Below are 18,874 nucleotides of genomic sequence, written 5' to 3' on the forward strand. Positions count from 1 at the left end.
ATTGCGCATCTTATTACATCTACTTATTGTCATGCTTATTACAGTGCATTGCGCATCTTATTTCATCTACTTATTGTAATGGTTATTACAGTGCATTGCGCATCTTATTGCATCTACTTATTGTCATGGTTGTTACAGTGCATTGCGCATCTTATTGCATCTACTTATTGTCATGGTTATTACAGTGCATTGCGCATCTTATTGCATCTACTTATTGTCATGGTTATTACAGTGCATTGCGCATCTTATTTCATCTACTTATTGTCATGGTTATTACAGTGCATTGCGCATCTTATTGCATCTACTTATTGTCATGGTTTTGTTCTCTTTCTCTCATTTCAATTTGTTTGAAAAGAAATTAATAATAAAGAACCAGCTTAATTGGCATGAATCTATAAATGAAATGAATCATGGAGTAACTTTTATTGTGGCTATATACAGAAGCTCTCGTGTTAGTTATGTATTTTCTGGAGTTTTCACCTTTTGCCAAATGGTTCAATCATTGGTACAATTTTTTAACTTCAATAATTATCTAATTCTGCTTTTAGTTTTGGCTGACTCAACTCTGGCTATGTAATTTTCTCTTTAAGTAAATAAGGTTTGCTAAAATTGACCTTTGAGGGTACAATCACCCTTGTTTTTTTGTTGGTAGTAAAATACTAATAAGGATAATTTTATTCGAGCTTTCTGAAAGATAAATAAGCAGATTATTTATGCTTGCTTTCATTTGAAAAAGTCTATGCATTACTTTTAATGCTAGGAAGACTGCATTTATTAACATTGTAATGGTGTTAACTTCTAGACAAATAGCAACTTATAAATAGCCGAATAAGTCTGACTGCATCTCTACACTTAAGCTATAAATGCAACAGCAACTAACTCACCGGTACTCATATTCTCATGCAGACCAATTAAAATTCTAGTGGTTATCAGTCACTGAATAAGTTGCAAATGGTCATTTAGTTTACATGCTGTTTAGTACAATAGTATAAGTGATCTAATGCCAAAAGAAAAAATATGTTTTGAACTTTTTTAAAAGTTTTATCTTTGCTTTAAATTTAGACAATGCAACTAACAAGTACATATACAGCAGACTATGTTAATTCTACAATTATGTACATAACTAAGCATATTTTAACTGTTTTTAAAATTTCATATAAACTTCTTGAATGTGGCTAAATATCTCTGTTATTCTATCTATGAATGCACTCTGCTGAGTAAAGGGTTCCAAATGTTAGTACCATCAATGATATACAGCCCCCATGGGGGCTGTATATCATTGGTACCATTGCCAAATTTTTAACTTTGTGCCTTACACACAAAGTGTAGACCTTTGTTGGTTTGATTTGACTTACATGTCATACAGAACAGTTGTTACGTTTTAAAGCAATTTTATCAAGTCATTCGTCTTACACGCCACAACTACTTCCAATCTGCAGTCGATCTTCGTGTTCGATCTTAATAGGCACAGGATTACCAAAACTACGAAAAAGCATAATTTAGCAATCAAAATTAAGATATCTTTGATTTTGAGGTTGCAAACGGTACTTACAATATAGAGTAAATTGCACCAATGTTAATGATTTTTACTGCTGCTTGTGTCTTAGTTGACTGATAGACAAAGTGACCGAAGCTAAAGTAGCTGTAGCATCTCATAGTTTTTCTGTGTTGAAGCATAGTTTGATCGCATTGTTTCATGATCATCTCACACTAATGCAATGCATCATTATTGTGCATGTGATTAAAAAAACTAATAATGATAATAGAAACTTTGTACTAATACCCATTGCGTTAAAAATTAACTATTCGTACCTGTAGTTTTTTCTTTCGATTGTGCTTTCTATCACACATTCAGTTTCTAGGCAAGCTGTTGCTGGGTTCAGACCACGTGAGATTAATTCAATCTCTGATTGGTTAGCGAACATTTTCGCAGACGTCTGAATGAGTATCTTTATACGATAACTATTCGACTGATATTTAAGCTTAACGAGCCTCCAACTTATCGCAATTCAAATTTAGACAATTTCGTAAAACAATTTTTCTGCTGTAAGATGCGAACTGACTCGTATTGAACATAATTTTTTGTGCTGAAAACAGATGTATTGTTATACACATTTTGCTTTCTTTATTTGTAGCAAATGCTTTTTCAGTAAAGATAGTTGAACTTGAAATAGGCAATAGCTAGTCACTCTTTAACTTCATTAATAAATCATAAGATCAAATAAACAATATTGGATGCCTAGATAATACTCCTACAGACGATACTGCCAATGCTTTTGTAACTTATTTTCTATTACGGTAGGCCTATAATAAAGACATAAAATCAATATCTAGTTTTTCTTTACATTTGCCTTTTTTTTAAAAATTGGAAAGAATAATAACAGAGGTAAGAATTGCCAACTTAATCAACTCATTAGACGTCCGGAAGTCTAATGACTCGGACAATATATCGCCATACTGTCTGAAAGCATTCGGTCATGAAGTAAAATATTTTATACTATGCCTTACAGTTACAATGCAAGAATGTCTGGTAGACAGGTTCTGTTGTTCCCATATTTAAGAACGGGAGAAGAGATCTTCCCAATAACAGACTTATTAATTTCACTTCTGTTATCTCTAAAATAATTGAGCATGTCGTAGTTAGTTTCATCTGGCAACACTTAGACTGTTTCAATCTGGTAAGTAGAAGCCAACATGGTTTTCGCAGACGATATAACACCCCACCTCAACTTATCGATGTTGTTCACTATGCAACGAGGCTCTAGCCGAGCGAAAAGCTTATCATCTTATTTTTTTCGACTTTGCTAAGGCCTTTGATAAGGTGCCTTATCATCTACTCGTCAGTAAAATCAAGGCTTATGGGTTAGATATTCATGCAGTGCAGTGGGTGGAGGTGTGGTTGAAATACCAAACTTTGTTTGTTACTTTTAATGGCATGAGGTCAGAGTTGTTTGCTGCCCCTCTGGAGTCCCGCAAAAATCTGTTCTGGATCCTTGCTGTTTTTATTCTGGTAAATGACATGCTCCTGACTGTGAAGGGCACATTCTGTTGAGTTTATGCAGATGGCGCCCTATTAGACATGGATATCACAAGGTGGGACGCTGCTGGTCTTCAAGATAACGTAACAGTACTGTATGACTGGTCTGTCTAATGGGGCATACATTTTAACCCTACAAAATTTGTTCTTCAGGAGGTTGGAAAGGACTTTCTCAGTTTTATTTTAAAGCTAAATAGCACACTTATCCCACAAGCCAAAAGTGTAAGATACTCAGACGTTTTTGTAGAAAATAGTTTCAAATGGCATGAACACCTGCCAAAAGTGGCCAAGAAAGGTAACACGACCCTGGGCTTAATAAAAAGTTTTTTCAACACATCCTGTAAGACCATACCGATCACTTATAAAACAGTTCTAAAGCCAACTCTTGAATACGCCTGTCAGGTGCAGTTGCCATAAAATATGTCCTTAATAAATATGCTAGAAACTATCCAGAGACATGCCATCAGATAGATTTTCAGACTAGGGTAGTCAGAAAATGTCACCAACTGTCTGAAAGAACATACTAGTAGGGTGCCATCTGCATAGACTTAGATTAATATTGGTTCAGACACTAGTGGAAATGCTAAGCTGATAAGCAATTCTAATATTTACCAACAAAGAATACATATTTATTTCTACAAGCCTAGCACGTAAACGTATCAATTAAGAAAATTCTAAAACAATAATAACGGTGAAAAAATATTTAAAATAGTCAAAAATAGTTTGAGAAGTTGTAGCCTTACATGAAAGGTTTCAATGCTTGGTCGCTTACTCTCGTACGTCTACAAGTCTCAACGGTAAAAAGAAAAGAGTATTAACAGTCAAGAGAGGGAGAGTCAGTCTCAATAGTAACAGTTGAAAAAGGAAGCGGCAAAGTCATTGGAGCTGTTCTCTTTTGTTTATATGGCTCTGTTAGCCTGTGAGAACACGTTTATATACTCAGGCTCTGATCTTTATGTTGTAGAATGTTGGTATATGAGTGAAATTGTTGCGTGTACGTCATGGAAATTCACTACTGGTTGGAAGTGTTGATTAGTTCGTGTTATCTTGGCCATGTCTGGTAGATGTTGGCAGAGCTGTGTGCGTGTCATTGCCACTAATTTCTTTTGGCAGTTTTCTGATCTGCCAGTTGATACATCTTTTTTCGATTGATTTTTTTGAAAATCTGTGGATGTACTAGTTGTTTTAGCAATTGAACGAATCTGTATAATTCTTGTGGCTCAGGCTCGTTTCTCTTTCGGTATCCAGTTTCACTAGTATTTCCATACAACAACATATTTTCATGCTTTTTCAAATTAGTTGCACATTATATGAGTGGAAAGTGATTGTTAATACTATACTGTATAAAATTTGTGAGCTAGTCAACCCCTTTTGTGTGAAGCGAGCAACCGGGATAGTAAATTAAGTTAGAATTATTCATCTTTTGTCAATTTTACTGCATTATAACATTTGTATCTTTATGATCTAGTACATGAGCTATTAATAAAGTAGAACAGTTGGTGATCAGATAGCATATGCATATTTTCCCAACATTGTATAATTTGGTTTTCAGTATACAGGGTTAGGGCCTGGTAGGGTGATTATACAAAGCTGTTGGCTTCCATTCTATCTTTACACTAGCACTGCTTCAGGTTCTTCAAAGGCTGTGGATATTGCAATCAGGCATTTAAAGATCTACTTAAACTGAAGCACAAATGTACATGCTAGTATAACAACAAGAGCATTTCATATTATTTATGTAAGATACAACGTAATGATGATGTAAAAATTTCACCTATAAATCTTTCCTTCTGGTTGATATAATACAATACAAATTGTATGGATCTTTGTTGTGTGTCGCTAGCAACCAGAATGGTAACCTGAGTTAGAATCTTCTACTTTGTTTAGCTGCGCTGTTTTGATGCTGTTGAAATTATTGGCTGAAATGCATCATTTAGTAGGATTGCCATAAGCACACTCAACTTTTCCATCATTATTACTAGACTTGTTTAGTTACTTGGGATTCATTGTATTGTCAAAATTGAATCACAGTTATCATTGCAACCAAATAGCTCACTATTCTGGTCATTGTGTATTTAGCCTACCAAACATAATCCATTGAAATGGTGTGTAAATTTACACATTTTGAAAAATTGGTACAAGATTTTACAGCGAACAAAAAATCCAAGAGACTTATATAAATGAAGGTCAATTATTCTTCACTTATGCTCAACAAAGTTATGACCTTTGCATACTGTTAACCAAATTTTTTAAAGAAATGGAACAAATTTTGTTATACAAAGAAAGTATAACACAATTTTGGCTATTGGATAAATTAATGCATTACTCGTATTTACTAAAAGTACTTTGTTCAACAGTAAAAAGCTACAGTTATAGTAATGTAGACATTAATAATCATCTGTGCACCTCTTCGTACTTGTAGTTTTCAACATCTACTTCTTAGGGTAAAAAAGTAACGTACATGTAATCTAATGTAAAATACATGTCATAAATCGGGCTCGCTGATAGGCATACACAAAAGTAGCATATGATTATTCTTTACTGCTTAGAAATATCATATACTTTCCACAATTTCGTACAGTGGGTCTATCCTTATTTCATAGCAACGTGTATAACAATTTTAGTTTTGCTATTGCATGTTGTTCTCGAATATACCTCTTGGTGTTCTTGTTCTATATTTTAGTAAAAAAGCATATTCGCATTGCGGTCATTAATATTTTTTTGTTTTGTTGGAGAGTAGACTTCGCTTGCATTTCTCAAGGACAGTATCTCTTAGCGTATGCTTGTGTACTTACAGCCTTGCAATAGAGAGTTGCAAAGGCACAAAGTTCTGTTAATTGCATACTATTTGAGCTGTCAAACCAGTATACAGCCTTTGGAATAACTATATTATATTTTATGTTGCATGGAATATACTTTTGTATGATTAATTATTATTACTGTATTTCTTGGATACTGTAATTCTTGTTAAACATGCCATTATAGCCTCATCCATAAATTTCTTTGTTATGTATTAAACTGTTTGTCACCAGGCTATTAGAAGTACTGTGTTAGCGTTCTTACACTGCCTGCCAGCTTAACGCTCATTCTCTCAAAACATTCTAGTCAAATAAAATGAATGTCAGCCGGGGGCTCAGTTTTCAAAGAAACTTGCATTTGATATTGTGTGTAAATTATAAGTCTATGCATTGGCTCAAAATAATTGTTCCATATCGCTGAAGTGTGAAAATAATTACTTTCATACAGGCTTATGGATCGAGTAGTGTTGTCAACTGTTTTTTTTATAATAATACAACAGGACAAACTCTTTAGTTCTGCTTTTGTACCCACTCATTCATTCTATAGGGATTTTAATTCCAATTATCTGGGAGTATGTAAGCTGTAAATAATGGAAGCTGTGAATATGCTACATGGTTCTGTGAATCTATTACATGTATATTACATGTAAACATTCTAGATATGGTATGATAATTTTTGAGAATGCGTGAATGTTCTACAAGGATGTGTGAAGCTTCTACAAGGATGTGTGAATGTTCTACAAACATGTGTGTATGTACTACAAAAATGTGTATATGTACTACAAAAATGTGTGTATGTTCTACAAAAATGTTTTTATGTACTACAAAGATGTGTGTATGTACTACAAAAGTGTGCGTATGTACTACAAAGATGTGTGTATGTACTACAAGGATGTGTGTATGTTCTACAAGGATGTGTGTGTGTGTGTGCGTGCGTGTGTGTGTGTGTACTTCAAGGATGTGTGTATGTTCTACAAGGATGTTTGTATGTACTACAAAGATGTGTGTATGTACTACAAAGATGTGTGTATGTACTACAAAGGTGTGTGTATGTACTACAAAGATGTGTGTATGTACTACAAGGATGTGTGTATGTTTTACAAGGATGTGTGTATGTACTTCAAGGATGTGTGTATGTTCTACAAGGATGTGTGTATGTTCTACAAGGATGTGTGTATGTTCTACAAGGATGTGTGTATGTTCTACAAGGATGTGTGTATGTACTACAAGGATGTGTGTATGTTCTACAAGGATGTGTGTATGTTCTACAAGGATGTGTGTATGTACTACAAAGCATGTGAATTTATTAAAAAGGCTCACGATTATATTTTGAGCCTAATCCCAGTCTTACATCTATTTGTGTGTTTCATTGCTTGCAGATGGACAGAGATATATTTAATGCCGATGTACCGACTGTTGTGGCCGATGGAGGTGGCGATACTCCACTGAATAAACTAGATTTGTCGACTGTTCTCGAGTTCCTTCAAAAGAATAACTTTAAGGTTGTAAATTGCTTTTTATAATTCATAGATACGCCTTTTTTATTAACAACTTTAGTTTTTCTAGGAGAGAGATCTGTTCTTACAACAGTCACCCTCTGTAAACAATTTAATCATCTCATTACCAGATATAAAATAGACATATTGCTACACCTTATCCATGGCACCCATATCAAGAGTTTGTATTAAAGTCTGTCTTTGAACTGACCAGTTTTATTCCTCAGTTATTTATCACAGAATGCTGCCTCTGCTCTCCTCAGCGAATCCCCAGCAAGTGCAGCCGCCGATGAATCAGCTACGGACCCAACTAATAAATCTCTTGAGAGCTATAAAAGGTAAACAAGCTCTGTTTTTTTAAGTCATTTAATTAGCAACCATGTTAGAGAGATGGAGTAATATCACTAGCCAAAGTTATTTTACAGATTTTTAGCCATACTCGGATGACCTTTTGTCATTGCTGTAGCGGCCTTAAATGACCCATATCACGACTAGAGCACCTTACTTGTACGACCTTTGTCAAGACTTCAAGACTATCAGCTGTACTTGTACTGCCTATGTTGTTACTATATCAGCTGTACTTGTATAATTTATGTCACGACTGCAGCATCTATACTCTTAAGATCAATGTCAAGACTGTAGCACCTATATTTGTATTTATTGATTGTGTGATAGTCAGGTAAAAGTTCTGCACGCAGTGTTATCATTAGCTAGCTGTTGAATTTGTGCCACCATGTAAACCTTTGCTTGTCTGTCTAGTACGCAAGCTGTGTCAGCTGCAGCATCAGGAATCAGCTTCTTGCAGTCAGTATCAGGTTCAGGTAGTCTTAGTTCCTTGTGACAGCTTTGCATTGCTGATAAAGAAGGCAGGTCACAACCGATTAAGATTTTATCACTCCTATGCTAGGTTGCATATCCTGCCTGATTTTGTGTTCCGCAAACAGCCACCAGAACAGCAGCTGGCAGCAGCTGCTGCAACTCATTCATATCTCATCTCATATTTGTGTGTTTCACCAGCACTGATGCTCCTTTCGCTTTTGAAGAACACTATGAAAACTACCTCAAATTTGTTGACAGCACACTGGAAGCCTACAAGGTAAGCATTGCTAAACACAAAACACCAGGTTCAGTTGCTTCTCCTTTCTCCAGTATTTTACATGTTGTATGATCAATAAGGGTTGTTGTACTGGAATGTGTTCCTTATGAAAGGGTCTTCAAGGATAATCTCCATTTGTTTCCAAAGTTATTATCAGATCAGTGTAGATTCTTGTTGAGTTTCTTTTGCTGTTCTTATTTTATTGGTCTTCTAGGATGAATTGCGGCTACTCATATACCCAACCTATGTGCACATGTACCTGAACCTAGTCTACAACAACCATGAACACAGTGGTGAGTGGATAGTTGCTATAGTGTGTTAATAGTTACACATAACATGCTAGTAGTTACATATAATATATTAGTAGTTACATATAGCATGTTAACAGTTAGATATAACATGTTATGTTAGTAGTTGCATATAACATGTTAGTAGTTGCATATAGCATGTTAGTAGTTGCATATAACACGTTAGTAGTTGCATATAGCTTGTCTAACGACAGTCTGCCGCAATTCATGTTTTGATGTAGCACTGGCCTTCTATGAAGCATTTATTGACAACCAGGAAGAGTCTAACATGGAGATACTGGAGAAGATGAGGAACATAAGAAAGAGGGAGCACATGCAGACTGACCCATTGATGAACACACTAAGGTGAGTTTCAAGCGATAATATGCATTTGATTTTCCTTTTATTCAATTTTAATCCATTGCCCTTTAAACATTGTCTCTTTGTCTTCTGTTAACTTCATCCACCATTCCACCTCCTGTCTCTTACACTCACCTCCTATCTCTTACACTCACCTCTTGTCACTTACACTCACCTCCTGTCTCTTACACTCACCTCCTGTCTCTTACACTCACCTCCTGACTCTTACACTCACCTCCTGTCTCTCACACTCACCTCCTGTCTCTTACACTCACCTCCTGTCTCTTACACTCACCTCCTGTCTCTTACACTCACCTCCTGTCTCTTACACTCACTTCCTGTCTCTTACACTCACCTCCTGTCTCTTACACTCACCTCCTATCTTTCACACTCACCTCCTGTTTCTTACACTCACCTCCTCTCTCTTACACTCACTTCCTGTCTCTTACACTCACCTACTGTCTCTTACACTCACCTCCTGTCTCTTACACTCACCTCCTGTCTCTCACACTCACCTTTTGTCTCTTAAACTCACCTCCTGTCTCTCACACTCACCTCCTGTCTCTTACACTCACCTCCTGTCTCTTACACCCACCTCCTGTCTCTCACACTCACCTCCTGTCTCTTACACTCACCTCCTGTCTCTTACACCCACCTCCTGTCTCTCACACTCACCTCCTGTCTCTTACACTCACCTCCTGTCTCTTACACTCACCTCCTGTCTCTCACACTCACCTCCTGTCTCTTACACTCACCTCCTATCTCTTACACTCACCTCCTGTCACTTACACTCACTTCCTGTCTCTTACACTCACCTCCTGTCTCTTACACTCACCTCCTGTCTCTCACACTCACCTCCTGTCACTTATACTCACCTCCTGTCTCTCACACTCACCTCCTGTCTCTCACACTCACCTCCTATCTCTTACACTCACTTCCTGTCTCTTACACTCACCTCCCGTCTCTTACACTCACCTCCTGTCTCTCACACTCACTTCCTGTCTCTTACACTCACCTCCCGTCTCTTACACTCACCTCCTGTCACTTACACCCATAATTTATCTTATTTTTATCTGCTCTTCTTTTCTTTGATGCATTTCATTTTATTTTGCCTGATTTCTCTCAAGCCTCTTTCCACCACTCACTTCTCTCTCCTCCACCTGTTTATCTTGTCTCCTTTGTGTGTTTAATTTTTCCTTCTAGTCTCTTTTTAATTTGGAATCGTCTTGTGTTTCTATTAATGTTTTTCTATTGATTTCTATTCATGATTTTTCTCATAATTTGTTTGGTTTATCCGTTGCAAAACTTAAGTGATGGGTGTAATACAGATCAAACAAGCATGTTGTAAAGATGTGCAGAGAAATATTTACACATATGAAGAGGCACTTGCAAGAGAATGGCATGGTTACAATGCTTAATGTTATTGATGAGCACCTTCACATTGAAAGTAAGTCTCCGGTATTATATACTCACTGTTTCAGCTTCATCTTATAATAATTTGTCTACATCTGCTATAGTAAACGTAAACATATCAAACAGTTGCTCTGGCACTGTCTAACAGTCTTAGATCATGTGAAGAGACTTGTTGCTGGTTGCTAGTGAGAGCTGTGTTATGAAATGAACTGCATTTGCTTGTAGCGTATGATGGGGCTCCTCGCAATCAGCAGCAAACTCAGGCTGTCACAGGAAGCTTGCTTGGTGAATCCAAAAAAGATGGTAAGTCACTTTCTTAGCAACATACTCCTTGTCTCAGTTAAAGATGTTGACGGAAACCTGTCCTGTGATGAACTAGCTAAGAAATTCATTTGGTTGCATGTAAATTGATAATTATGCATTGTATGCATGTGATAGGTTTACATTGTATGCATGTGATGGGTTTACATTGTATGCATGTGATGGGTTTACATTGTTTACATGTGATGGGTTTACATTGTATGCATGTGATGGGTTTACATTGTTTGCATGTGATGGGTTTACATTGTATGCATGTGATGGGTTTACATTGCATGCATGTGATGGGTTTACATTGCATGCATGTGATGGGTTTACATTGCATGCATGTGATGGGTTTACATTGTATGTTTGAATATGATTTTAGGTTTTTAATCACTTGTTTCACTTGACGCTTGATTAGACCATCAATAACTGTAATATATCACTTCATAACTGTAATATATCACTTCATTTGATCGAGAGATAAAAAATTGTGGGTGTTAATGGCAGTTTCTGTTATAAAACTCACCATTCATCCATAGTTACAACTGTATTTATTTAAAGATTGACTTGCAACAAAATTCACATTACAATTATTTGGTATCAAAAGATTCACCATGTCTTACTCTGTTGTGTTGTAGGTGCCAAATATGTGGAAATGTGATTACAAGCCCTTAAAAGCTCAAAAACGAAAAGCCTCCATAGATTGGAATCTGTTTATTTATCTGACGTAGTCATTACAGTTTGGTTATCGTCTTGTCACGTGATGTTCTCATGTGTATTGAAAGGCCAATAGAAAGCTCACTATAAAACATATCGTAGCACTAGTTTATGACAAACACTTCGGGTTTTACCGAAGTCCCCGTATTAAATATAGATGCTCGCTGCTTTACAGTTTTTTTTCGGCATTATTCAATCGTCAAGTCGTAATCTGATCACGTGACCCAATACTTTGCAAATATATTTCGCAGCACTTTTCGATTATCACATGTAACCAACAGGCTCGTCATGATTATCAGACAATGATATGTACTCCTCCGAGCTAAGGTTAAAAAGTTTAACGATTTTTTACTGTAAGTTATAAGATATCAGTGCTAAAAGTGACAGCATTACAATGACGATAAAATAGACGCGTAAGAACAGTAGACATGGTTTTATTGAATGCGTGAAGTATATTTGTGAAAATATTTCGACGAATGAGGTTGCATGAAAGTGTAAACAGAAACCATCCTGTAACAACTACGTCCCATTTGAGCCGTTTTGGAAAGCGAGTCCAAACTACGGCGGTCCCGTGTTGCTGCGATTAACTGTTCGTCTTTTAGCTTTTAAGAGCTTGTAATCACATTCCCATATATTTTGCACCTACAACACAACAGAGTAAGACATGGTGAATCTTATGATACCAAATAACTATAATGTGAATTTTGTTGCAAGTCAACCTTTTAGGAACACCTGTTAGTCTGTTTTAGTTGATGTTTTAATAAACACCTGACCTTAAGACAAATAACTCATTATATCTCCAACATTTAAACTTTAACATTCAATTGTTTCAAGCTTTTTGGGAATATAATTCTTCAAGGGAGACGATTTATGCAAATGCCATGGTACAGGAACTCATTCAAGTTTTGGCTTCAGGCCTGTCAAAATTATAGAGCAAAGCGAAATTGTGGTCAGAAATTGACAACTGCTAAAAATCAACCTAAACGACTCAACTGTTTCAGTTAGCAATCAGCAGTCTCACACTCGGTATCCCTGAAGAGAGTCGGCTGAAGAGAGTTGGCCGCTCTGATACAAACAGTCCCATTCATCATATGAGAGCAGTGTGTTACTCTCTGCATACAATAAGAACAGTGCATAATTGTATTCCTTTCCAGGCTTTTTCTAACATGTTCATTCAAACAAGCCACTCTAGCGCAGACAATAGTATAGTGCCAAAAATCTTTGATACAATTAAGGAATTTGCTAGAGTGAATGATTTTATGTAGCTAGTTACCGTGTGTGTGTGTGTACTTTACAGCCAACAAAGGGAAGGTACTATATGGTCTCCTTAAGGAACCCGAGATCAACATTCCGATTGACGATGATGATGAAACGGAGGATGGTGACAAACCCAAAGTACTGTCTGAGTACCGGCTGTTACAGCTGCCCTTTTAGCCAAATGCATCACCAGAATTAATATCAGGCTACTCTTAATTATGCATTTAACTGTTCATCGGTTTGACAGGCATTACTAATACTCATGATGTATTCTGGCATATCATCTCTGTAGCTCGGAGCATCTGTAGCAGGTTTTTATTGCTGTAGAAAAAGAAGAATCGGCGAGACACTCCCTCACTCAAAAAATCTAAGAATGATCCCAATTCTCCACAAATCACTAGAATTCCTCTACCTGAGATGTGAGTGTTCAGCATGTTGCACTTGGTTTACTAGCCTAGAAATGTGAGGCATTCTGTATATGTATCTCACCTCAACTGCAGGCGAGATATGGACAAGCTGGAGCGGATCCAGATGTACAAGGACAGCTTGAAGAGAGTGACAGTTGGTCCCAATTCCTTGCCGTCCATTTGTTTCTATACCTTCCTCAACACCTTTTCTGGGTACGAGAGGTTCTCACTTATCTTCCTTTACATTCAGTCTTCAATGTCGCAGACTTCTGTAGCATCTTCTAATTTAAAACATTTCAAAGTCTATTACCCTTATGTATGTGTGTTTTATTTCATGAATTAGTAAAAATATAACATTAAGCAAAAAATAAATATAGTTACGGTATTGATTAATCAAAAAACTTTGTGCTAAAATGTTCTGCTAAAAAGTTATTTTCATTAAAATGTTTGTCTCTCAAAGTTTTCGAAAAATTGTTCAATGATGTCTTCAATTAAAACACAAGTTGGAAGATGGTCCGATATGGAAGTAGTACTGTTGCCTGATGTAAAGTATTTTCTGCTAAAGTTTACACAGGTATGATCTATACATGACTCAATTCGAGTAGGTATATTATTTAAACTGATGATTTGTTGTTGCAGGAATACTTTTATCCTGATCGCTAGTCCCAGTGTTGTTCAGCATGTTGATATTTATGTCATCCGTGAAGACATGCAAGTTTAAGGCCTTTATTGTATGGAGATACTGCTCCAGGTCATTTAGAATTTCATCTATGTTTGAACTTGGTTGATAGTAGACTATTGTGATGACAAGATCACTTGCTAATGTACTAAAGATTCCACTATGTAGCTTGATAGCCAATGACTCGGTACCAAATATGCTAATTGGTTCTATCTCCACGCTTTTAGCAGTGCCACTGCACACATAGGCCTCAGCATCTTCTCCTCAACTGTCTCCTCTGCCTAAAATGCATTGGTTTGATTTCTTCAACTTATTTACAAAGCCACAACTGTATCTCCTGTTTTTAATAGGGTATCATGCTGTGCTTTCACTGATGATTCAAGCATGATAGCGGCTGGTCTTGAGGATTCTCAAGTGAAAGTTTGGACTCTCTCTCAACAAACCCTCAGGTCGATGAAATCTGGTGAAGAACTCAACAATCTAGACAAAGAAGCTGGTTGGTAATTTCCCACTTTCCTATCTGTGCGGAACTAAACCATCAACTAGTGTTTTGCACCTTTTCATTCTTCTGCCATTTTATACTCAGATGATATACTAGAAAGAATGATGGATGATTCAACAGCCAGTGAAAGTAAATCACTGATTGGCCACAGCGGGCCGGTGTATGGAGTGAGTTTCAGTCCCGACAGGCATTCACTTCTTTCCTGCTCCGAAGATGGAACTAGTGAGTAATATCCCTTCTTTGTGCCAGCTGAGTTCAGCCACCCTGTTTCTTTTAGCAAATATTCATTTGCAGGCCTTTGCTGTTTCAAGTGCACATGATATGCTACAAACTCACTCAGCTTATATTATTACCTGGCTGCTTATAGGGACCCTCAAATGTTCTGACAAGTTGTACACGAAGTGAAGTAATTATAGCTTTAACTTGTGAGATTATGGCATATGTACTTGCAGTTCGGCTATGGAGTTTGCTCACTTGGACAAATCTGGTCTGCTACAAGGGCCACAACTACCCTGTTTTTGATGTACAATTCAGTAACCATGGTTTCTACTTTGTATCCGCTGGTCATGATAGACTAGCTCGGCTCTGGTCAACAGATCATTTTCAGCCCATGAGGTTATTGGCTGGACATTACTCTGATGTAGATGTGAGTATTATCGTATTCTATTCTATAGTATTTACAACAAAGCTGTGCGGTATATTCAACTGAAGCAATGCAGTGTTTCTAACTGCCACTTCTCAAGCCTCTGTTAGGTGCAAGTGTAAAATTGGAGTGATTAATTTGTACAGACTCTGAAAAACAGTTCAAGTCAGCGTATCAATCTGTGTTAGCGCCTCTTATATACCGCCAACCCAACTAATGACGTTCTATCTAAATATAATATTTATATTAAACTATTATTATCTTTTTCATTTAGACAAACTTGTTGAAGCTTGATGGGATACCAATTTTCTGTTCAATGCTTTGTGGTAGTTGATATAATTCTCACATGTATGTAAATGCAAGCTTTCAATGTCACGTTTCATACATAAATAAATCAGCAGACACCTGTAGAATAGAGATACAGTCAAACATGGATAACTCGCCCTTGGATAGCTTGAACACATGGCTAACTCAAACGGTTTTGTTTGGTCCGTTCCCACGCAATGATAAATTGCTTCAGATAACTCGACCTCAACTTTGTTAACTCGAACAGTTTTTTGCCCAATGGCTACCGAGACGGTTTTTATCGCTTTAGAATATCACTTTATTCTAAGCCATAGAGATAAACCACAACTTTTGGTAGCTCATAGGCATCGTTATTACCATCATAGGCAAAATATTTTTTTAACGACTTTTCTAAAGGTTTAGTGAAATTTGATTTTTACCAAACATTCGCTTAGCGATGGTCCTTCGAAGGCGAGGGAAAGCAAGGTAACCTTCGCATAAACTTCAAGAAAAATCGGCAAAATTGATCTTGGTCAAAACGCTGAAAAGAAAAAGATGTCTTTTCTTCTGAGCATTTCAACAGCGATCAAGTTTTGCCAATTTTAATCTAAAAACGTCCTGGCAGTCACATCACATAAAACAACAAACAAATCTCAAGTGATAAAAAAATCTCTATACTTTTTGATAACAAATTTTTAAACTTTACATTAGAAGCATTTAATTTGAAACAAGCCATTCATGCTTTTGATTTATTTTATAGTTTGGATATGTACATGTATCTACTAATAAATACATGGACTTATGACAGTGCTCTGATAACTTAAACGCTCTAATAACTCGAACACTTTCACTCGGTCCCATGAAGTTTGAGTTATCCGTGTTTGACTGTATAGGCAGGCCAAAGGCTACAAAAATTGCCTCATTTGATCTTGTGGACTCGTTGTAATACCACTACCTGAATAAGAAGCCAGCCAGTTACATGTAAAATTGCATTGCAGGGAGATTCTAGAGTTGTTGACAGATGGGCAAATAACTCCTATGCATAGGTAATCGATTTTACGAATTACCCTCATTTCTAAGGAGCAAGCAATTCAACATGTTCGTTGAACATGATGGAATTTAATCTAACAGAGTTGTGAATGCTGTAGCTTTAGCTGTAATTGCATGAGAATGATGTGATTCCCTTTCAAATCTTTTCACAAATTTGTTTTTCAGTGTGTCAAGTACCACCCTAACAGCAACTATATAGCCACAGGTTCCTCTGACAGAGTTGTACGACTATTTGACGTTTTGTCAGGAAACTGTATGCGAACATACACTGGACACAAGGCACCTATCCTAGCACTCACCTTTTCTGTCTGTGGCCGGTACCTTGCTTCAGCAGGTTAGTTGCTACACTTCAGCAGTTTAGCTGTCATACCTCAGCAGGTTAGTTGTCATTCCTCACCAGGTTAATTGTCATGCCTCAGCAGTTTAGTTGTCACACCTCAACAGGTTAGTTGTCACACCTCAGCAGGTTAGTTGTCATGTCTCAGCAGGTTAGTTGTCATGTCTCAGCAGGTTAGTTGTCATGTCTCAGCAGGTTAGTTGTCATGTCTCAGCAGGTTTGTTATCATGCCTCAGCAGGTTTGTTATCATGCCTCAGCAGGCTAGTTGTCATGCCTCAGCAGTTTAGTTGTTATGTTTCAGCAGGTATTTTTAATGCCTTGGCCTGTAATTGTTATGTAGTGCTTGTGTGAGAGATGCACATTTTGCATATGAAATATATACGTTGCCATGTATATATTTCTGCAAATATATACATGGCAATGCGATTTGTAACTTTAAAATTACAGACTGGTTAAATTTTATTCATTCTCTTGTGTATATATCTGGACTATGTGTGTAGGTGCTGATCGCAATGTTCACATATGGGATTTGTCAAATGGCACTTTGGTCTCCAAACTGTCTGAGCATACAGATGCTGTAATCTCGCTCGCCTTCAGCAGAGAAGGAGCCGTTCTAGCATCAGGTAAACCTTCCGGTGTCTGTGCACACCTGTTTCTTTTTCACTTTTATAAGGTAACAGTCTGAAGGAGCTCATAGCCCTGATAACTGCAAATATTTTAGTCAGACCTGGTCACTGCTAACTAACTGTTGGCAAACACTTGACTTGGAGTTATCTCGACTCTTGATTTCTATGTCAATCGATAGATTTCATAGAGTGAGATATAAAGTGTACTAATTTCTCTCTCTTACAGGTGGTATGGATAACCGAATATGTCTGTGGGACATGCAGCCAATATATGAAGAAAGGTCTCCACCTGATGCCAATACACAGCAGCTTGCTGAATTGTAAGTCCTAGTTTATCCTACATATTATTCTCGAATGCAACTATCTAAGAGTCCCTACCCAATATTCCTTGAAATTTATCTCGCAATCCCAATAGTACCTATTTTTTTTATTATTTACAGAATTGAGATATCCTGCCTGGCTAGTTTCCCAACAAAGGCCACACCAGTGATGTCTCTTCACTTCACTCGTAGAAACCTACTTCTTGCAGCAGGCTCTTTCAGACAGACGGCTTAGCTAGTTTAAGGATAATCGACACTGATATACAGTATATAATTAGATTTATTTAAAGAGGGGATTGGTAAAACAAAGTAATTTACAAACGCCACACGACTCTTTCGTCATAAATAGATACGCAAACATCCTGGGAGCAGAGCTTCAGTGAAGGAAACTAGTCATGAATAAATGTTATGGAAAACATCAGTGATGATGGTGAGCTGGTGGGTAGGCTCTATGGTACAATTTTTCTGTTCCTATTATTACAGATGTTACAACCAGAGCAAGTGGCAATCCTAGCAGCAAGGACCTTGCCATTCTTGTACCTTGCGTTGTTCCTTTTGTGCCATGCAAAGTGTATCTCCACACCTCATTTCTAAAAATCAAAAATCGATAAAAAATTCATTATAATCACTTAACACAATGTTAATTACATTCCATTACGTATTAAACTTGTTGCTGCACAGACAATATGAAATCATGTGCAAAACGTAAGATCTGAAATGAACTGATATGAAATCTTAACACCTAAGAGAAACTTGAAATTTGCAACACAAGACACCTTACGTAACTAAACACTCAATATAGGGTGATAAATCTAGCTATTGAAAGAACCAAAAACAATGAATAATAACATAATCACAGTTAATAAAACGCTGTGTTATCTTAGCAGGGTGGGAGACACCCAGATGTTGATTTTCCAGCATTGTTCATATACAGCCCAAACAAACTACCTTGACATTGCATACAATAAGTTTTCTTAGGAGAATAGAATATTAGAAAATGCTCTTGAACTAGTAAAGATAGTGAATTTGAGATTAACTATCCTTGGTTGCTACATGCTACCTTGCAGCTATAAATTAAAGTTATTTTATAAAATCCAACCTGCACTAAAAAGAGCAGTATATGTGGAAAATAAGCTCTATTATTAACGAAAAATGAAACACTGGCACTAGCCAGCTAATTAGAGCATTGACGAAAGTAACATACAGTATATCCGACAAAGACTGTGGAGCTGCGACTTAGATTGAAGAAATTAAAAGTAA

General features: G+C 36.9%; 1 protein-coding gene across 1 annotated transcript; it reads left to right on the forward strand.

Moving 5' to 3' along the window:
- The first annotated feature begins 7,214 nt into the window (after nucleotides 1-7,214).
- LOC137389784 (transcription initiation factor TFIID subunit 5-like) lies at nucleotides 7,215-18,018 on the forward strand. The gene is made up of 17 exons (XM_068075881.1): nucleotides 7,215-7,337; nucleotides 7,572-7,669; nucleotides 8,349-8,427; nucleotides 8,642-8,720; nucleotides 8,957-9,080; nucleotides 10,403-10,521; nucleotides 10,713-10,790; nucleotides 12,805-12,902; nucleotides 13,092-13,183; nucleotides 13,265-13,384; nucleotides 14,201-14,346; nucleotides 14,437-14,574; nucleotides 14,805-14,998; nucleotides 16,496-16,664; nucleotides 17,169-17,291; nucleotides 17,521-17,614; nucleotides 17,735-18,018. Exons 1-17 carry the CDS (start codon nucleotides 7,215-7,217, stop codon nucleotides 17,847-17,849), a joined length of 1,989 nt encoding a protein of 662 aa, XP_067931982.1. The 3' UTR covers nucleotides 17,850-18,018.
- Nucleotides 18,019-18,874: the final 856 nt, after the last annotated feature.

The sequence above is a fragment of the Watersipora subatra genome, chromosome 3 (assembly GCF_963576615.1).
Source record: "Watersipora subatra chromosome 3, tzWatSuba1.1, whole genome shotgun sequence".
Lineage (NCBI taxonomy): Eukaryota > Metazoa > Bryozoa > Gymnolaemata > Cheilostomatida > Watersiporidae > Watersipora > Watersipora subatra.

Excerpts from the sequence above, each read along its gene's own strand:
- LOC137389784 (XM_068075881.1), top strand. The coding sequence starts at position 7,215 with ATGGACAGAGATATATTTAATGCCGATGTACCGACTGTTGTGGCCGAT. Across the intron at positions 14,575-14,804 it reads CTGCTCCGAAGATGGAACTA|TTCGGCTATGGAGTTTGCTC; the intron begins GTGAGTAATATC and ends ATGTACTTGCAG. Across the intron at positions 17,292-17,520 it reads AGGAGCCGTTCTAGCATCAG|GTGGTATGGATAACCGAATA; the intron begins GTAAACCTTCCG and ends TCTCTCTTACAG.